This window comes from Rana temporaria, chromosome 3 (genome assembly GCF_905171775.1).
Source record: "Rana temporaria chromosome 3, aRanTem1.1, whole genome shotgun sequence".
NCBI classification, from domain to species: domain Eukaryota; kingdom Metazoa; phylum Chordata; class Amphibia; order Anura; family Ranidae; genus Rana; species Rana temporaria.
The window spans coordinates 94,524,039-94,546,608 of NC_053491.1; the positions used below are offsets into that span (position 1 = coordinate 94,524,039).

Consider the following 22,570-nt stretch of genomic DNA (forward strand, 5'->3'; position numbering starts at 1 on the left):
AATAATTCTGCACTCCCTGTATGTACTCAACAATGTTTTAATCTCTACATTTTTTTACTTTATTTATTATTAAAAAAAGTATCCTTATTTTTATTTGGTATCTTAAAATGCTTGCATACTTTTGGGCACCTTAAAAAATCCCTTTTCAAAATAATTGTTTCTGATTTTGGTAATTGAATTAATGGTATGTGGTACTAAAATGGCCATCCATTAATCCAATGTATACATGAGATTGCACTCCACACTATCTCCCCCCCCCCCCATCTCCAAACACAATCTTATCAATTAAATAAAAAACACCACATTCTACTGTTTGCATAAATTGTCTGTGACACTTTTATTGGTTTCACATAACATATAGATTTCATAACATATTAAAAAAATCACCAATCAATTTAACTTTAACAAAATTGCTTAGCTTTGATGACTCAAGCAAAGTAACTTCCATCAACTTTATAACCAAAGTCCCCCTTTTGCTGCAAAGTTGACACACCCCATAAAGTGCAACCGATGGGAGGGAGTTAGGGTAGCTCCTCCTTCACTTGATCCTTGGACCAGCAGCAAGATACCTGCGGCGGTGGGCCCTTTATATAATGAGCCCCACCGCTTCCAGAAAATTCAACACAATCCTATTGGCCCAATTCCTACCTGCCCAAGGTGTGCAGAAATATTTAAAGGGGCAGCGACCCTGAAAGTGCTATATCTCTAAAAACCATAATAATAGGTTTAAACCCCGGGGAGAAAGGCGGAGGCAACCTCATGAAGGAAGGCCCAAATAATTTGTGTCCCCCTTTAACATTTTTAAAATATGTTTTTTAATACAGTTGCAATTTTCAGGACTGTGCATGTGCTGCTTTGCGTGCGTTGGGCGGCATTCAAAATGAACCGTAACCCACCGTGTATAATGCATCATTACATATAGTAGAATTTTTTTTATCTTTTTTTCGCCACCAGAGGGAGACGTATCTATTTAACTAGCGCACCCAGAGCCTTCTTCATTCAGCTTTTGACATCTCACCATGAACGTCTGTCTCGCTCTAATCCTGGGGTTGTGTATTTCCCTCTCCTATACTTATGAAAATGTCAGGATGAAACCAAGATTGACACAGCTTAATCCAGGTAAGAGATGTTTTACCCTTTATCGCTTTCACATGACATTGACATGTCCGGTGTTTGCATCAAGGACTCTTCATCTGTCCATGTATGCATGTAAACTATAGGCTGTGTGGTTGCCAGTACAGCTGAATCCTGCCATTGATTTGTACAGGTTGCTGCCCTTGGCTGTACGCAAATACCTTTTTTTCCTGTCGCAGAAATATACGATTCTATTGACAGTGTACAGCAGTGTGAATGAGCCTCGATCAGCCACGTGAATCAGATACTACAGAGATAAACGATTCTTTAAAGAGGGGATTTTACTAGCATTTGTAATAACTGTTCATGTTAGACATTTGCAAATGTCACAGAAATGTATGGCACTAGCCATACATATACATAATCTTGATAACTTGTTCTTATATCGAGGCTACCATGTGCATTGTATGAGGATCTATATACACGATTCATGATTACATGTTTATATTAAAACGCATAATGCCAAAAACAGTAGAGGTGCTTAAAGAGGAACTTGTTCTTTTTTTTTAAAGCCAGCCATAGATGGTTCGAATTTGAAGAGCTTTAAACCATTTATGGGCAGGCTGATTGTACTCAAGCCGATCCATCGACCAACTTGGGTACAAACTGCATGTTGGATTTTTTTTTTTCTGGTACAATATTTTTTTTATTAAAGTATTTTAGACAAATCGACAAATTCCCACGCAGGGGATACGAAAACACAGGTATACATAAAGCACATAGTAGAAAACATACTATTAAAGGAGGATTTTTTTTTGTCAACAAGAAAGCATGTTGGATTTTTACATGTGATTATTGCCAGTGGCTATAGCCCCTAGCAATAATCATTGTGTTCTCCTGGCAGGGACACAAAAGCTCTGCGGGAGGGATTCCCCCATAAACACTGACTGTCTTAGGCTGGGTTCACACTTGTGCGTTGCGAACGTGAGCTTCGGTTTCCTTGGCAAGATAAAAATCAGTTGTTTGGCGGTTCCTCTGCGTTTTAGCTGCGGACCAATGATAATATTTGCCAGCACACCATGGAACAAAGTAAATAGCGTCCAAACGGATGATTTAATGCATGATCACAGCACAAGTAGAGTGCAACTTTTCGGAGCCATGCAGGACCCCTTCGCCAGGCCTGACGAAGGGGTCCTGCGTGGCTTTGAAACGTTGCACTTTCCTTGTGCTGTGAACATGCAATAAATGATCAGTTTGGACGCTATTTACGTCGTTCCATGGTGTGCTGGCAAATATTCTCATTGTGACTTGTACCAGTAGCCAGCTGATTGTTGCTACAGCAACCAAATTCAAGAGCTCACCCAGGAATGTGTGCGATGGGAATATGAAGTATTAGCTGCGAATATCGAAGTATCATGTCAGGGGTGTAATCAGAGCTGCGAATTTTGTTCAGGCCAATCGTTGTTAGCTAAGGGGGAGGTGGAGGAGGAGGGGAGAGAATTTTTGTTCACACCGCAACACATCCACAAATCAGATGCGTGCCCATATGGGCCTGAATTCGCACCGGAACGCAACGCCTAGAAAACGCACACGTTTTTTGGGCAATGCGGAGTGCGAAGCACCGCAGATATGTGAACCAGTCTCATTCAAATGAATGTATTTTAAAATGTCATGCAAATTGGATGCTGTATAAGCCGCATCCAATTCGTATAGGTGTGAACCCAGCCTTAATGGGGGAATCAAACATTCTTCTTTCCTGCGATCTGTGGTTGCAGGAAAGAGAATCACATCATCTATGGCCTGCCTAAAGCCCTGTACACACGGGCCGAATGTCAGGAGACATCGGGCAGTTCAATAAAAACCGTCCAACTTTCGGCTCGTGTGTATGCCAGCTGGTCTGACACGGAAGGCTTCTATCGGACGAGCATGCTGAAAAAAACAGCCACCCCCCTGTCAGAGCACAACAGCTCAGCGGGGGAGATTGCTGTACTAACTAACGTCAGATCGTTAGTACAGTGGCTCCGACCAGAGCTGTCAGTTTTTTTTTTTTAACCCGGTGGGTTGTAGGGAACATAACTCATAGGTGTCCGTTTATGAAGCAGTGACAATTTTTCACTGCTCCATTCTCCGGGCATTCACAGAGGAGATCGTTCTACTGTGGATGCCTGTTTATGAATAGGTGTAGATCGCTTCACTTTTGGAGGAGTGAATCGATCTACAACGCTTTGAACATTGGAGAACGGACCCTAAAGCCCTGTACACATGGGCCAGAATCTCGTCAGGAAACAACCCTTGTTTTTCCTGACGAGATTCTTGGCAAGAATCTCTTGTGGTCCGAGTGTACAGACACTCCTTACAAAAGAACCGCATTTCTTTTGAAAGGCAAGAACGCGTTGAGGTCATCGCGTACGACGAGCATGCGCTCGTCACATTCAATGCAGTTGCCGCCATCTTGCTGCACCCTACCTATGCCTAAAAAGCTACTGCGCATTTGCCAAAGTCATTTCGAGCATGCGTGAGGCTTGATACTGGAATCTTGTTAGACATAACGAGGTTAGAGTACCAGAAATTCACTGAAACACAGAGATATCCGTTTATTAAGCAGTGATAAATTATCACCGCTCAGTACACGGACAATCCCGGAGGAGACCGCCCAGTAGTTAACAAAATATCTGTCCCACACTATATGTATATATATATATATATATATATATATATATAGACATGGCACTATATATACATACAGTGGGGATCAAAAGTTTGGGCACCCCAGGTAAAAATATGTATTAATGTGCATAACGAATCCAAGGAAAGATGGAAAAATCTCCAAAAGGCATCAAATTACAGATTAGACATTCTTATAATATGAAAAGTTAGATTTTATTTCCATCATTTACACTTCAATTCAAAATTACAGAAAACAAAAAAATGGCGTCTGCAAAAGTTTGGGTACCCTGCAGAATTTATAGCATGCACTGCCCCCTTTGCAAAGCTGAGACCTGCCAGTGTCATGGATTGTTCTCAATCATCGTCTGGGAAGAGAAGGTGATGTCAATCTCAAAGGTTTTAAATGCCCAGACTCATCTGACCTTGCCCCAACAATCAGCACCATGGGTTCTTCTAAGCAGTTGTCTAGAAAACTGAAAATAGTTGACGCTCACAAAGCTGGAGAAGGCTAAAATAAGATAGCAAAGGGTTTTCAGATTTCAATATTCTCTGTACGGAATGTAATTAAGAAATGGCAGTCATCAGGAACAGTGGAAGTTAAAGCAAGATCTGGAAGACCAAGAAAAATATCAGACACAACAGCTCACAGGATTGTGATAAAAGCAATTCAAAACCCACATTTGACTGCACGATCCCTCCAGAAAGATCTGGCAGACACTGGAGTTGTGGTACACTATTCCACTATAAAGAGATACTTGTACAAATATGGTCGTCATGGAAGAGTCATCAGAAGAAAACCTCTTCTACGTCCTCACCACAAAAATCAGCGTTTGAACTTTGCAAATGAACATATAGACAAGCCTGATGCATTTTGGAAACAAGTTCTGTGGACCGATGAGGTTAAAATATAACTTTTTGGCAGGAATGAGCAAAGGTACGTTTGGAGAAGAAAGGGCACAGAATTTAATGAAAAGAACCTCTGTCCAACTGTTAAGCATGGGGGTTGATCAATCATGCTTTGGGGTTGTATTGCAGCCAGTGGCACAGGGAACATTTCACGAGTAGAAGGAAAAATGGATTCAATAAAATTTCAGCAAATTTTGGATGGTAACTTGATGCCATCTGTGAAAAAGCTGAAGTTAAAGAGAGGATGGCTTCTACAAATGGATAATGATCCTAAATCCACCTCAAAATCCATGGGGCATTACATCAAGAGGCGTAAACTGAAGGTTTTGCCATGGCCTTCACAACCTCCTGACCTCAACATAATTGAAAATCTATGGATAGACCTTAAAAGAGCAGTGCGTGACAGACAGCCCAGAAATCTCAAAGAACTGGAAGACTTTTGTAAGGAAGAATGGGCAAAGATACCTCAAACAAGAATTGAAAGACTCTTGGCTGGCTACAAAAAGCGTTTACAAGCTGTGATACTTGCCAAAGGGGGCAGTACAAGATATTAACTCTGCAGGGTGCCCAAACTTTTGCAGAAGCCATTTTTTTGTTTTCTGTCATTTGGAAAGTGTAAATGATGGAAATAAAATCTAACTTTTTTTGACATATTATAAGAATGTCTAATCTGTACTTTGATGCCTTTTGGAGATTTTTCCACCTTTCCTTGGCTTCGTTATGCACATTAATACACATTTTTACCTGGGGTGCCCAAACTTTTGATCCCCACTGTATATAGTGCCATATATATAGATATGGCACTATGTATACATACAGTATATATATATATATACATGGCAGGGGGACATTGTTACTGCCTTGGGGGGGTCTAACCGAGGAAGAAGAAAGTCAAAAATCTTCCTCCTTCCCCCAGAATTCTCTCGTCACTCCCCAATTCTCCACCTCTGAGCTGGTGAATCGGGGAGTGTGAATTGTGACAGATTGCCAATGAAGTGCTGAGATCACCGATTCATAAACTGGCAATTTCTGTGTCAGTCAATCACAGCTTCTGTGCGGAGATGATCGGTGGAGAACATGTTCTCCCCCGATCATCTCTGTTACATAAATCATTAATGGACTGTGATCATAAACGGAAACCATAGTGTTTCAGCTGCTGCAAAAACTGTAGCTAGACAAGGATTATAGTGGGTATTGATAAAAATCTGTGCCCACCACCACAAAAAAAAATGTAACTCAATTAAAGGCTGGGGGAAGGGAGCGAAACAGTAACACTTCACTTTTTGAGTGAAGTTCCATTTAAACAGCATTTAAAACATGTAAGTCCCACAAGCACAAGCAAGGCCCTCCTGTCCCTTCTGTATTGAACTGTATTGTGATTGTGCTGTCCCTCTTCTACATTGAAAAGCGCTGCACAAATTGTTGGCACTGTATAGTTGTGTATAATAATAATAATAATAATACAGTGGAACCTTGGTTAACGAGTAACACGGTTGTTTTGAAAGACAAGCAACTTTAAAAAAAATCCTGACACTGTTTGCGAGTGTTGTCTCGCAAAACAAGCAGGATTCAAGCCAATGGGGTGTGCAGTACCGCATTTGGCCAGAGGTGCAGGGGGGCGCCGGTGACACTCGAAATGGTTCAGAGCCGTTCAGAAATACACAGAAATGCTCTGTTTCCGAGCCTTTCCGAGAGTTTCCAGGTTCAGCCGAGCTGTGCCAGAGTACTTCCGAGGCTCTCTAGCGCTCCCCGCCTCTGGCCACATGGGGTATTGCATGCAATAGAAGTCAATGCGGAACGAGTTATCTTCGCTTCCATTGACTTCTATGGGGAAACTCGCTTTGATATTTGAGTGCTGTGGATTACAAGCATTCTCCTGGCATGGATTATGCTCGTAATCCAAGTTTCCACTGTAATGATGTTATATATAGTGTCTTATTACATTTTAAACTTCAAATGATATACAATATGAGCTCACTTCACAAAGCTATAACACAAGGAGAAGGAGAAGGATCTAATATATATAATGAGATATAGCTATCCTGTTTTATATTTGCAAATTCAGCGTTATGTCCAGTGAACATTTTTAAAATATGCCATATGATAGAGGCGCTTGATATAAATCAAAAGTATCAATAATATTATATATTTTAGGAAGCTGTTTGCGTGCTTTTACGTTTCTGGTTTTACCGATGTTACCAAACATTTACATACAGAACTTTGAGTACACAGCTCGGAAACCTTACTATACTATTATTCTAGGTACTGAAACTACAGGGGAATTCTGCATATGAGGGACTTTTACTTTGGGAATATTACAAAATTACAATAAAATATTATGTTCAGTACATAGATAATAGTTTCTAGTATATTTACCGGTTGTTGTAGTAATTTCTAATAGAAGAAAACAATATTGTTTTTGGTTGTTTTATTTTTCAACATTTATACTTTTTACATATTTTAGATCATGGTTTTAATTACCGGTATTTGTATCTTTATTTTACAAATAAACATTTTAAAATGTTTACTCCTAAATCATTATAAATACCAAGAAAAATGAAAAACATAATACATTTCCAAGAAGTTTTTTAAATGTGACATCGCAATACGTGCTATAGATGAGATTAGTGTGTCTGATGTGTGCTATAGAAAGATAACAGCCAAGGCTGGCAGATGGCCTGGAAGATTTTTTTTTAAATCCCAAGATCAATGCTTCTCGGAACAAGTCAGTTGAATCTACTTATATCAGTTGTGCACAAGACCTAATAACCCTAATAACCTGGACACGTGAGTGCTGTACTATCCTTGTATATATATTTTTGGTGTACATTTGTTTATACAAAATGTAATTAAAAACCTTTTTTGTATTACCATTTCTCTTGCATTTCCAAAGAGAGTTTACAATAATGATAGTTACAACCTGGCCCTCAGTAGAATGCCTGATCTGCATTTCCTTGCATATATAAACCACCTTTTCCTCTTTTGGTCATCTTTCCATATCAGAGATTTCATTGCTTTTGACATTTTGTGCAATGTAATAGCTGGTAGTTAAGGGGTTGTAAAGGTACGTGTTTTTTTCACCTGCCAATGACAGCCCCCCCGTTTTACTTACCTGAGCCCATTTACCTGCTGTGCACGTCCCCCGACGTCCTCTTCTCCACGGAGTCTGGCCGTTGATTGGCTATATTGGATAGATTGATAGCAGCGCAGCCATTGGCTGGCGCTGCTGTCAATCACATCCAATGACGCGGCACGCTGAGGGGCCGATTGGTACAGTCGGCGGCTATAGCCGCCGGCTGTATCACAGGGGCGCGCCCACAAGCTAACCCCCTTGTGAGAGAGCTTCCCATGAAGGGGGTTAGCTCTTGTGGGGAGACAGCCGCCGAGGGACCCCAGAAGACCAGGATCAGGGCCACTGTGCAAAACGAGCTGCACAGTGGAGGCAAGTTTGACATGTTTGTTATTAAAAAAAAAAAAATATTTGAACCTTTACAACCCTTTTACTGAAACTTTAAAGGATATATTAGCAAATGTATAAGTTTCCATAGTTGGCAGATGTTACAATGTCAAAGATGTAAAGAATTTGTGCATTTACCTCCCTTGTCTGTGTAAGATTTGCACAGTGTTTACACCCTGTGGCAATTTTTACAGGCAGTATCATCTGTCAAATTCTGCACCCCGACTTAAAAATGCCATGGCCATAGCATCTGTCCGCCCTGTTTGGCTGTATTGGGGCACTTGAGGTAGGTGGCCAGGGGGCAGTACAACTGTTGCTCAGCCGCGTGGCAGACACAAGGGAGCTGAAACATGTGACTGGAGCACCCTGAAAATAGGTAAGTATATACATCGTTGTTACACAGGTTAGTTAGCATAGGTGTTAGGGGGGGACAGTTGTATGGCTGGTTAGGGTTTGCCTGGAATTCCATTTTAATGATTTATTTAAATGTTTATGCAGTATTTATGTTACATATTTGCCAAATTTTAGGTATTTACAGTAAATTCAATATTTTTTACTTTAACTAATTGACTCTTTTATTATCACATGTGATATTTCCAAAAAATAAACAAGAAGCACAAATATCGCATGCGATACAGATTAATGACTTAACCCCACAAACAGGACTAAAAAAACTTTTAGTGACATGGGAAGGTGTTAGGCAGGGTTCACACATGTGTGGCCGCAGGTTCGTGCTTGGGGTCCGGTGCGTGACTGTTCACCAGTGCAGATGCGTTTCTGGTCCAAATTTTTGCCTGAATTCGCACCTGAACCAGACCCAAACATGCACTGGATCCTTTTTTTATCTGGACCACGGCCACCCAAGATATGTGTGAACCGGCACCATTGCGAGCCTGTCGACTTTGCCTTAGAACACATATAAGGTTTTTTTTTTGCTCACCTTCTTCACTGTAGGGAGATGCCCTCTCTTTTCCTTGTTTTCAGACTGTGGTCACTAGGAGAGGATCACAGACAACAAGAAAAATCTCAAAGGTTCTAAGCTTCTTTGCTTTAACCAAAACGAAATATAAGAAAATTTGGCTGGAGTTTTATTTTTTTATCATAAGCAAAAGCTGTCAAATGATAGGAAGATAAGGAGAAATGGTTAAAGGCTAGAACTGTAAAAGTGCTTTATTTCCTGGATAAATATTTAATAGACACTCAGGGTATTATAAAATTGCACATATCCATTAAAGCAAGCCTGCTGCTTCAGTAGACCTGTGAAAGTGGAGACATAAGGCAGGTGGTGATAAGGCAGGCACCCTTAAAGTACATAGATATCAAATCCAGCATGCGTTATATACCAGATAGCCATCTGGCCCTTCATGGTCAGCTACCTTGGCTACTTAGTGGCTAGTATTAACCTCTGACACATTTTAAAGTCAATAGGGAGCTAAGGAGAGCCAGAAGAGTGGGTCATAGCTTAAGCAAAGAGGTTCAGTTTAGTTTGTTTTCAAAAAGAGCACCTCAGATGTTTGGAGCACTGGGAATCAAAGGGCAAAGGCCTGGCAGATAGAGGTACACAATAAGGGCCCATTATATGCACATTTTTGGTTGCATTGATGTGCATCAAGTTGAGTGTGCCAATTTATTTACAACTTATTTACCCCCAATGCATGTTCACAAAAAATGTACCAAACAAATTTTTTCAGTTTTTCAGTTCACCACAAGCAAGCCAACTGAGGCAGCCACCACACGATGCAAGGGGGGGGGGGTCAATAACCCTGCACCTCCCATAAATCAGCCCCTAAACACGCCCACGCCTCCCCCAGTACATCCCTAACTCCAACGCCTCCCCCAGTACATCACTACCTCCAACGCCCAACCCTCCAATTCCTCTTTCCAGCATATCTCTGCCTCCAAAGCCCCACCCCCCCTCCCAACGACCCACCAGCACACCTCATCTTCTGACCTCCCCTCTCCAGAACACCTATGCCTCCAATCTCCCCCCAATCCTGTACATCTATGCTTTCAGTATTCTCCCCAATCCATGATATCTATGCCTCCAATTCCACCACCATTCCCCCCATTCTATCATACCGTATGATAGATTAGGGGAGTGAAGGTGGAATTTGAGGCATAGATATGGATTGGGGAGAATATTGAAAGCATAGATATCATGGATGGGGGGGCCCCCATCCATGATAACTATGCCTCCAATTCCCATCCATGACCGCCCCACTCCTTAGATTTGCAGCAGAACGAAGGCGGAGTGAGGCGGTCCCAGGCGTCGAAAGTGCACGGTCCCAGGCGGCGAAGTGCACGGTCTGTGTGTCTGGGCGGGGATGTGCAGCAGAACAGAGGTGGTGAGGGGCGGTCCCAGCGACTCTTTCATGTCTAATAAACAACACGCTCCGCAAGCCTGGGCGGGGATGTGTGGCAGGAGGTGGAAAGGGGGCGGTCCTAGGTGGCTGACTGTATGAATTGAATTATCCGCGCTGCAAGCTTGTGCGTGGCGGAGGAGCACTTGGTATACATTCCTGTGATAGCACAGCCCTGTCATTACTCGCCCTCCTCATTTGTTTACTCACCAAATGAGAGTAGGCGAGTGCAAATTTTGAGGGCTGCAGTAAGGCACTGCAAAACAGGAGCAGATAGATACAAGGCAAAGTTACTAAAAATGGCAGATTGGTCTGCTGCTCATAAGTAACTTGTGAGAATATCAAACCTGCTCCTGACCTCTTCATGTTTGTGTGTTTTGAGTGAAAAGATGTCTCAACTGGGTTGCTAAATCTATTTCAGATCTTTGGATTTTCTCAATTGAGTGGTTGAGCTTGCACAAACACAAACACTGTCACATATACATTGCTGTGTAGGAAGCAGCTTTTGCAATAACTGTTTACACAATTTCTTGGTAACTAGGTGGATAAGTCTTCCTCCCACACAGTTCTGTATGACGCTGACCCTTTCAAGCTCCTGAATTAATTAATGCAATATCATGGATTTCATTAAAGCGGAGTTCCACCCATATAAAAGTCAGCAGCTCCAAAAAGTGTAGCTGCTGACTTTTAATAATCAGACACTACCTTGTCCCGCGGTCCAGCGATGTGGGCGAACGAAGCCCCGCTCCTCTCCGTGGCGCCTGCATCCTGACTGTGGGCCGTGGCTGTGGCTTCACAGCTGGGCACGCACTGCACATAAGCGAGCCGCGTTGCGTGCTGTGATTGGTCGGACAATCTTCTGAGACCTGTGGCGTGTCCCAGAAGATTGCACGGCGGGAGGGGGGAGAGGTGAACTTCCTTCCGTCACCGTGGAGCCCCGGGAGGAAGTGGGAGTTGGATGCCTCTAAAAAGAGAGCATCCACCCCCCCCAAAAAAATGACATGCCAAATGTGGCACTGGGAGACCTATCATCTAAACCAGGCATGTCCAAAGTCTGGCCCGCGGGCCAAAATAACGGCCCCACTGGTAATTTGGCTAAACAAATATCTTTTATGACCCCCAACGAATCCCTGAGTGCCACAGAGGTCACTAAAGATATATACCCGTATTTATATATACTTTATATAATGTGCCTTGGAGGGGACAGGGAGGAGGCGGGACGAGCGCAGACAGAATGCTTACAGTGAGAATTTCCTGTTTACACGGCAGCCTCTGTAATAGGAAGTCCAGTCTCCTGGGCTGCCATTGGACAACTGTTCTCCCTATCATAGGAGGTGGGATTTTGTGTTAAAGAGGCCGCTGAGAAAACAGGAGATTCTCCTGTATGTATTTGTCCCCTCCAAGGCTGCAGTTTGGCATCAATTAGGCTGCACTGATGGCAATGGTAAGGCTGCATTCAGGCAATGGTGAGGCTGCATTTGAGGCTGCATTCATATCAATAGTGAAGCTGCATTCATGCAATGGTGAGGCTAAATTGAGGCTGCATTCATGTCAATGGTGAGGCTGCATTCATGTCAGTGGTGAGGCTGCATTCTTGCAATTGTAAGGCTGCATTCATGCAATGGTGAGGCTGCATTCATATCAATAGTGAAGCTGCATTCATGCAATGGTGAGGCTGAATTGAGGCTGCATTCATGTCAGTGGTGAGGCTGCATTCTTGCAATGGTAAGGCTGCATTAATGCAATGGTGAGGCTGCATTTAAGTCAGTGGTGAGGCTGCATTTGAGGTTGCATTCATGTCAATGGTGAGGCTGCATTTATGGCAATGGTAAGGCTGCATTCATGGCAATGGTAAGGCTGCATTCATGGCCATGATGAGGCTGCATTTGAGGCTGCATTCATGGCAAGTGTGGGACACCGACAGCATTTAAAACCTGACAGAGGCTCTAATCCAAACTCAAATCAAATAGTGGGCCGAATTGAAATGATTACATTTTCAAGAGGGCTACATTAAGTCTATAACGTATTTCTCAATGTTTTTATTGGTTCTTTGTTGTTAAATATGAATGTATTCAATAAAGAAGTAAACATATTACTGCTAAAAACATGATAATGAAAAGTCATTGAAAATAACGCTTTGTTTCACTGTGTGCTTCCCTGTATCTTCACTAAAATGTATTGGTTGTCAAGTAACATTCAACCCAACTTTTCTGTAAACAGGTGACTGTACGGTTGCATTACCCAATAAGCAACCAAATGCTATGTTCTACCTGGACAATCCAGATTCTCTGTACATCGGGGGAGAGGAAGTTGTGTACCACTATGATTTTAGCACATGGAAGGAATACCCAGTAAGTATTATGTATGCTATGCTATGCTATATTGCATCCAGCTAGATCAAGTTTTTCTTAAGCAGGGTTCTGTGGGACCCTAGGGTTCCTCCAAAGGCTGCTAGCGGAGATGGATTAGAACACCTGTCAGTTTTTATTGCTGTCTATGTCTCCGTTAGGGAGGTTTACCCTCTCTATTTGTCCTGTTTACCGTTCTCACCTAAAGTGAAATTGCAAATTTTGGATTTGTATTTTGGATTATCCCTAGCATAGAAATAAGGAGAATATCTCCCAATGGGAACGCCAATTGATTCTGCAACTTTGGAGGTTTTTCCTTTTATTTCCTGTTGTGGCTATGGAACAGTAAGTGAAGGGAAATCACTCTAGTGGGACCCAGATGACTTACAGGGGTTAGAACCCTTGCTTACTTTATCTGAAATGAAAAATAAAGTGTTGCCTTTAGTTCTACTTTAAACAAGAAATACATTTGCCTCTCTGATACAAACCTCCCAACTTTTCCAAATCCAATTGTGGGACTTTCTTTAAAAATAAATTTTTACCTGAATCAATGTTGTTGGGGGGGGGGGGGGGGTACTACCGCGGGACAGTGATATATTTTTTTTCACTGACAGCAAAGCGAAGTTGTTGAGCGGGGGGGGGGGGCTTAGCGTAGGACGATCGGCCGAGGTTACAGTTGACAAGGGGGGGGTGTCGCCAGCCCAACATTAGAGGGGGGGGGGGGTAATATATATTCTTACCTCCTTGGGTCCTCTTCCTGTGCGGGAAAATTTCCTGTATTGTGGGACTGCGGGAAATAAGTGTCTATGCGGGAAAGTCCTGCAGAATCCGTGCGTGTTGGGAGGTATGCTGATATGTAACCACGCAATCAGCTATAAGTAAGAGGGGATTGTTCCCACTGATCGCAAAGTAACGAACATTTTTTTCCACTGACCATCACACTAATGTATAGTGAGGGTAAGTCTATGTTAACTACTATCCGACCGCGCACCGTCGTTATACGGCGGCAGGTCGGCTCTCCTGGGCGAGAGCCGTAGCTGTACGGCGGCTCTTCTAGCCGCCACTAGGGGCGCGTGCGTGCCGCCAGGGGCGCGCCCCCCCCCGCTCGCCCCCGACTCCCATGCATGTGCCCGGCGGGCTCGATCGCCGCCGGGCACACGCAATCGCTCGTTACAGAGCGGGGACCGGGAGCTGTGTGTGTAAACACACAGCTCTCGGTCCTGTCAGCGGGGGAAATGCTAATCTTCTGTTCATACAATGTATGAACAGAATATCAGTGTTTCCCCTAGTGAGGCCACCCCCCCCCCCCACAGTAAGAACACACCCAGGGACATACTTAACCCCTTCCCCGCCCCCTAGTGTTAACCCCTTCACTGCCAGTGGCATTTTTATAGTAATCCAATGCATTTTTATAGCACTGATCGCTATAAAAATGCCAATGGTCCCAAAAATGTGTCAAAAGTGTCCGAAGTGTCCGCCATAATGTCGCAGGTACCGAAAAAAAAATCGCTGATCGCCGCCATTACTAGTAAAAAAAATATATTAATAAAAATTACATAAAAATACCCCCTATTTTGTAAACGCTATAACTTTTGCGCAAACCAATCAATAAACGCTTATTGCAATTTTTTTTTTTACGAAAAATATGTAGAAGAATACGTATCGGCCTAAACTGAGGAAAAAAAATGTTTTTTTATATATTTTTGGGGGATATTTATTACAGCAAAAGGTAAAAAATATTATTTTTTTTTCAAAATTGTCGCTATATTTTTGTTTATAGCGCAAAAAATAAAAACCGCAGAGGTGATCAAATACCACCAAAAGAAAGCTCTATTTGTGGGGAAAAAAGGACGCCAATTTTGTTTGGGAGCCACATCGCATGACCGCGCAATCGTCAGTTAAAGCGGCGCAGTCCCGAATCGCAAAAAGTGCTCTGGTCTTTGGGCAGCAATATGGTCCGGGGGTTAAGTGGTTAAAAAGGTTGAGAAAGACTGATCTAGACACACCAAAGCTATGGTTCATCAATGATTATGTTTACAGAAATATTAGTAAATAAATACAGTTTTTGTGCACACTATTGCTGGCCATACATTATACAATTTTCTTGTACAATTTTAGATTTAACAAAGTCATATAATATGAGGTCAGACTTAAGAATTTTCAATTTGTATACAATCAGACAGGCCCTTGCACTACACAGTTCAAAGTAAATCTAAAGGAAATCAAAAAATAAAAATAAAATAAAATTGTATAATGTACTATATATGCAGCTTAATACCGTGCTTTTGTTTGCATGTGATTGCTATGGTATTCCTGCTTAAATATTTTGACATTTTTCCAGATTGTTAAAGTGATTCTAAAGCCTTGAGTTTTTTTCACTTTAATGCATTCTATGCATTAAGGTGAAAAACCTTCTGTACTGCAGCTGCTCCCCAGATCCCCCCTTTTCCTTACCTGAATTCATCTGATCGAGCAATGTGCATGAGCGCAGAGGCTCCTGCTGATGTCTCTCTCATTGGACAGATTATTAGCAGCAGGAGTGATTGGCTCCCACTATTGTCAATCAATTCCGGTCACATGGGGGTGAGGGGCGGTGCAGAGTGCCACTGTCTGTGTCAATAGAGGCAGCAGCGGGTCTCATGAGTGAGCACACATGGATGCCCCCAGGGCAAGCGGCTTTCCCTGGGGGCACCTGATGAAGAGGAGGGGCCTGGAGGGCTGGCAAGGAGAAGAGGATCATTGGCAGGTAATTATAGGCATGTTTGTTATTTTTATAAAAAAAAAAAAAAAAAGCTTTATAACCACTTTAAAGTAGATCCAAACCCTAGGACGACGTTTGTTAGTAAAAAAAAAAGAGAAATGATGTGGCTGCAAAGGCAATCAGAATTGCTGACATGCAAAACAATCAAGTATCTTCTAAAGGAAAACAACATGGCAATTGTTTTTAATATACTGGGGTATGAATCATTAAAACTGCAGAGTGCAAAATCTGGTGCAGCTCTGCATGGTAGCCAATAAGCTTCTAGCTTCAACTTGTTCAATAAAACTCTGATAAAAAAATAAAACCTAGAAGCTGATGGTTTCTATGCAGAGCTGCACCAGATTTTGCACTCTCCAGTTTTAGTAAATCATACCCCAGTATATTAAAAACAATTGCCATGTTGTTTTCCTTTAGAAGATACTTGATTCTTTTGCATGTCAGCAATTCTGATTGCCTTTGCAGCCACATCATTTTCTAGCATGTACGCTCCTGTGGCAGCTGCAGTCCTTTGCCCAAGCCAGGTTCTCTGATGGTGACAACTAGGGTTGTCCTGATACCACTTTTTTAAGACCGACTACAAGTACCAATACTTTTTACTCGCCGATACCGATTACCAATACTTTCTTTTAATCGAATGTGACAGTGGCACATGTGTCAGTATTTTTTTTTTTTTACGCAATTTATTTTTATTTTTATTTACAATTTTTTTTTTTTTTTTTTTTACAATGCTTTCTTTTTTTTTTTTAAGGGGGGGGATGGACAGTGTCAGTGTGTTTTTTATTTTATTTTTTCTTATTTTTTACAATAATTTTTTTTATTATTTATTGCATTTTTTTTATCAGCCCTGTTGGGGGCCTTTGGTGAGATATCAGGGGTCTTAACATCTCCCCTTTGAGACAGGTACAGGGACTAGGGACACAGATTCCCCAGTCCCTTTCTCAGCAGCCTTAGCTGCACTGAAAATGAATATAGAGAAGACAACGGCTCCTCTCCATTCAATAAACTGAAACATTGTAAACACAGTTTATGATGTTTCAGTTATGTGAATGGACAGAGTCAGTGATCAGAACAGTAAGGAGACGGATTTACTGGCTCCTACCTACGCTCTCCATCCTGACAGATTGAGGGGGAGAAGGAGGAGAACGGAGGGGGACAGCAGCATAGAGGGGGACATGGAGAGAAAGAGCAGCATAGAGGGGGACACGGAGGGAGAGAGCAGCATGGATGGGGACACGGAGGGAGAGAGCAGCATGGAGGGGGACACGGAGAGAGAGAGCAGCATGGAGGGGGACACGGAGGGAGAGAGCAGCATGGAGGGGGACACAAAGGGAGAGAGCAGCAGAACGGAGGGGGGCTGGAGGAGGATGCGGGGACAGATATCGGTGTGCGTGTGTGGGAGAGTTACAAGCACCGATCACTGCTGATTTCACTAAAGCAGCTGAAAGCCACCGGGGGGGGGATTCGTTAGGTTAGAGAGAGAAGCGGAGAAACAGCTGTCAGGGTTTTAAATCTATACAGCGGTGATCGGTGCTTGTAACTCCCCCACCACACTGATCACCCTGACTATACAGGTATCGGAGCATTTGCCCGAGTACAAGTACTTGGCCAAATGCTCGGTATCTGTACCGATACTAGTATCGGTATAGGGACAACCCTAGTGACAACAATAGAAGAGGACTAAAGCTGGCCATGGATGGTTTGTTAGCAGAACGAAAAAAAAATGATTCCTCTAACCATACGAGCAAAGCACTATTTCAGGGTAGCAATGCAGGAAAGCATTTAGGATACAGGGACAGATTGTTGTCATTCCATAGAAGAAAGTGTCTGAACGCAGACATTCATAGCATGAATAAAAGCTGCAGATTAAAAAAAAAAAACATTGAATATGAGTCTAAAGATTGTAAGAACTGTGGGCCAGATTCACAGAACAGATACACCGTCGTATCTCCTGTCCTATCTATGCGGCTGATTCATAGAATCAGTTCCGCATAGATAGCCCTAAGATCCGACAGGTGTAATTGACTTACACTGTCGGATCTTAGGATGCAATACTTCGGCCGCCGCTGGGTGGAGTTTGCGTCGTTTTCCTGCGTCGGGTATGCTAATGAGCATTTACGGCGATCCACAACGGTTTTCGCGTTCGTTACGTCGTCGCTAGTAATTTTTTCCCGTCACAAATTTACACCTGCTTTAACATGGCTTAACTTTAGTCGAGCCATGTTAAAGTATGGCTGTCGTTCCCGGGTCGAATTTCAATTTTTTTTTGTTTTGGTGTAAGACGTCCGGGAATACGAATGGACGCCAAGCACGTCGCCGTTCTAAAAAATGACGTCACGTCGCGCAAAGCACGGCGGGAATTTCTAAACTGAGCATGCGCAGTACGTCCGGCACGGGAGCGCTCCTAATTTAAATGGTAGACGCCCCATTTGAATTGGGCGGGCTTGCGCCGGACGTGTTTACGATACACCGCCGCAAGTTTACAGGTAAGTGCTTTGTGGATCAGGCACTTACACTGAAATCTTGCGGCAGTGTAACGTAAACGGATTACGTTGCGCCGCCGCAATTGTACGAGAATCTGGCCCTTAGTGATTGGGTTTAGATCTACTTTAAGCAACATAGCTGAGTGCTGTTCATGATAAAAAATAAAAATCATTATTATTTTTTTTTTTTTTGAAATATGCTAATATTGCTAATTGCTAATATATGATAAAAATAATTTGCAATCATTAGTTTCCAATTGCTCTTGTAATTCTGTCATTGTATCTATTGTGCAATAAACAGAGTTTAGGAAAAGTGCTAAAGTCTTTATATATCAGAACTGCTTAGACCTTAGGCCTCATGTACACTGCTGCTGTTAAACGCGCATTCAGAGGAAGTTGGATGCTTTTTTCAACTGCCCCTGAACACATTCAATGTTATCTAATGTGACCATGTACACAGTCTCGTTTACAGTCGTTTTTAGGCAGTTGCTTTTAACAGCGTTTATTTGAAAGCAAAAAAATGAGTTCCGACGCAGGAGATTTCCACGTTTCAGATGCCAAACACGGCTAAACGCGGCATGTAAATGCGGCAAAACGGGCGTTTTAAATGTTGATTACTATCTGTCAAGTTTAATAATTTAGGAGCAGTTGTAAAAACATCCCGTGTACATGGAGCCTTAGGCCGCGTACACACGCTCGGTCAAAACCGATGAAAACGGACTGAAGGACCGTTTCATCGGTCAAAACTGATCGTGTGTGGGCCCCATCAGTCAGTTATCCTTCAGTCAAAAAAAAGAGAACTTGCTTTAAAATTTAACCGATGGACTGATAACCGTTGCAAAAGCATCGGTTAAAAAGCCGCGCATGCTCAGAATCAAGTCGACGCATGCTTGGAAGCATTGAACTTCGTTTTTTTCTGCACGTCGTTGTGTTTTACGTCACCGCGTTCTGACCCGATCGTTTTTTTAACTGATGGTGTGTAGGCACATCAGACCATCAGTCAGCTTCATCGGTTAACCGATGACAACGCTCCTTCGGACCGTTCTTATCGGATGGACCGACCGCGTGTACGCGGCCTAAGAAGAAAAGGGTGGGCCCCGAAAGCTTGTACTGAAAATGTAGTACAATAGTGAAAATGTAGTGCAAATAAAGTATCACTGATGTACTCAACTGTGATATTGCAATTTCAATAATGCAGCTAAAATAAGCAAGCCATTAAATATTAACACTTTGGAAAGACAGCATACAAATAATATCAATGTCTACAATAATGATTTGTCTTTTCGCAGATTAAAGCAGAAAAGTACAGCTGTCGTGGGAAGGTAAGTGATGATGTAGCCGGGTGATATATGAATAATGTGCTCTTTTTAGAAACAGTTGTGCTTCAAAGAAATAGCAATATAATGTTTGCTACATGCTTGTGAGGAAGTTGTACTTTCCTTTGTTATAATTCAGACTTCTGTTGACATGGTAGTTGTAAAAACACAATTACATTGCTTACCCCAGCTAACAAATACCCGATTCTAATGTTTATATGAGCAAACTCAGTCTTTTGCTTATTTCTTTCTATGGATTTTAGGTGTGTATAAGTAAAAATATGTCCTATATTCACAAGGTGTTGTTCCAACCACTGTGAATCAGCAGCCCCATTCATTTACTTTATTACACTAATGCATTATTAAAGAACTCTAATCATCAAGTCAGTGATGTGGTAACACTGTCCACAGAACATGTCAACTGTGCTAGTCAGAAGGTCTGAATAATTCACTAAACCCTTGATGTGGCTAGATTGTCACATGGTCTGCTGGAGGGCTACGCACTTCTTGTCACAGGACACTATGCTCTCACAGGCTTTTAAAGTAGAAGAGGACCTCACATATAAGCAATGTGGTTTTTCTAATATTCTTGTTCTCATAAGGAAATGGCTAGCACTGTTTTTCTTGTAACCCCAACCAACACTAACCCTGCAGCCTCAACCTTCACAGTAACCTAGCTTGCAATTACAGTTCCAACCCTAACCTTAACACAGGGGTCCCAAACTGGCGGCCCTCCAGCTATTGTGAAACTACAAGTCCCATCATGCCTCTGCCTGTGGCAGTCATGCTTGTAACTGTTGGCCTTGCAATGCCTCATGAGACTTGTAGTTTTGCAACAGCTGGAGGGCCGCCAGTTTGAGACCACTGCCCTAACACATAACTGTAACCCTAACTGTAACCCCAACCCTTCCTGTAACCCCAACCCTCACAGAAACCGTCCCTAACAACCATCCTATCTTGTAAACCCAACTGTCACAGCAACTCTTCCTGCAACTTCAACTCTAACCCTAACCCCCCCTGTAACCCCAGCCTTCATAAAAACCATCCCAGTTACCCCCCTATCTCTAACACTAAACTTATCTTCCTGCAACCTCAACTCTAACTTTTTCCCTTCCTGTAACTCCAGTTCTCTCACCAAACCTCCCTGTAACCCCAACCCTCACAGAAACCATCCCTGTTACCTCATCCAATACACTAATCCTATCTTGTAAATCCAACTCTCACAGCAACCCTTCCTGTAACTCCAATCCTCACAGAAACCACCTTGGTTACCTCATCCCTTACACTAATCCTATCTTGTAAACTCAACTCTCCTAGCAACTCTTACTGCAACCTCAACTCTGACCCTTCCTATAACCCTGATGCCGCATACACGTGATTAGACATTCCGACAACAAAACCGCGGATACATTTCCGACGGATGTTGGCTCAAACTTCTCTTGCATACACACGGTCGCACAAATGTTGTCGGAAATTGCGAGCGTCAAGAACGCTGTCACGTACAGCACATACGACGGCACAATAAAACGGAAGTTCCATAGCAAGTGCGCCAACCTTTGGGCTCCTTCTGCTAATCTTGTGTTAGTAGAAGTTTGGTGAGATATGGGGATGTGTTACAATCACTGGAATATCCTTGAATTGTATTACCTTTACTTCTAATGGCTTACATTATGCTTCTTTCTTTTTTTTGCAGGATTTCTGTAGAAATTTTGTGACATATGTGACACGAAATGATGGATATCTTATGGCCTGTGGTACTAATGCCTATAGCCCTGCCTGCTGGAAATTGGTAGGTCTAAGAAAACTATTTTTGTGCTCTTCTTCTGGGCCTGATACTTGAAGAAATGCAATGAGAGTGTATAACTGTAAACAGCATGGAACGCAGAAGTGCCGAGGGAAATTAACGCTAATTTCTCACACATGCCTTGCGGCTATAAACAGGACAGCGTTGTTACTACACGCTGTCCTATTATTGTCGGCCGTACCACGCTACAAGCAAACTACAGGCAATATCCCCTCAACTGAATACCATCGCAGGCCGACCATGCCATCCCTAAGCTACAACTTAATCCTTACCGCAGTTGCTGGGGACACCCTAAGATATCCTTCACCAAGAGACCCTCCATTACAGAATCCCATTGCTGCTACAATACTCTGTTTACTTAAGAACTCTCATGCTCTGCAAATGGATAAGTACCAGTACTACGTTACATTTATTGCTCCAGAATTACCCTGATCACATATAGCTTGTATTTACCAAGTACTGTATTTGAACCTCTCTCATGTTAATGCTATCTGCATACAGTATTCTCATATGCTACGTGCTTGACATTTGTTGTTAATAGTATACGGCATTCATGCCTGAATTACTGAACATGTTCGCTATAACCTTTTAAGGCTAGGGGTTGAAGGTCATACCTGCTCCCTTAGTAGCATTCCTATATGTGAGAGATATGATGTCGTGAACCCCCAAAATCTTTTTCGCTGTTTAGAGTGACGCCTGGTGTCCAGTACTGAAAATCACATACATGAAGAAGTGCATTGAAACCTTTTCCCAAACCGCAGTTGTGGTTCACTCTCGTTCACCGCAGTTTGTGACAATAACTATCCTGTAAGTTACAGTGAAGTTGCCTTGCTATAATTTATGTCCAACTGAGTGTTCCCACCAACCTTAGCTTGCACCAGCATCTCCTGTTGAATTTTGCATAGTATAAAATCAATACAAATGCAATAGGGAGAATGGGAGCACTTCATAATGGCCACAGCAGGTGGGCAGACCTTAGAACTATAGGTGGCCATAAACTGTGCAAATTTTGAGTGGTTCCTGATATACTGCTCTAAATTCTTTGTAGGGTGAAAAAATGTTGGATGGTTACATCAAAATACATGCATCCGCTGTTTAGATACAGAGAATAAAATAGCCTGGCAGTGAAGATTTGTCCATCCATGCTATGAGCATGGATGGGGGAATTTGCAAGATATTCATTCATAATCTATCAGTGTATGGCCAGCTTTAAAGTGGATGTAAACTCGATTCATGAAATATTAACTGGGCACATATATCTGTAGTGTTTTGTTATCTCTCTTCAAAGCCCTGTGTCTCATAACTTTTTCCTGCTCCATTAGTCTGTTATCAGCCTGAGATCTTTTGACAAGGTCTCCTCTCTGCATTGTCCAATCACAGAATGCATTTTTTCATTG

The 22,570-nt window shown here is 42.5% G+C and overlaps 1 protein-coding gene across 3 annotated transcripts in view; it reads left to right on the forward strand.

The window, feature by feature from the left end:
• The first annotated feature begins 528 nt into the window (after positions 1-528).
• Positions 529-22,570, forward strand: part of SEMA7A (semaphorin 7A (John Milton Hagen blood group)) — a 60,830-nt gene continuing 38,788 nt past the window's right edge. For 2 of the 3 annotated variants that reach the window (XR_005747871.1, XM_040343006.1), the window contains exons 1-4: positions 531-1,119; positions 12,685-12,815; positions 19,343-19,375; positions 21,063-21,158. Coding sequence is in view for 1 of the 3 variants with exons in the window: in XM_040343006.1 (XP_040198940.1) it covers positions 1,020-1,119; positions 12,685-12,815; positions 19,343-19,375; positions 21,063-21,158 (360 nt within the window). In the remaining 2 variants the exon portion in view is untranslated. Of the gene's footprint in view, positions 1,120-12,684; positions 12,816-19,342; positions 19,376-21,062; positions 21,159-22,570 lie in introns of all 3 variants that reach the window. The other variant, XR_005747872.1, reaches the window with a different exon arrangement.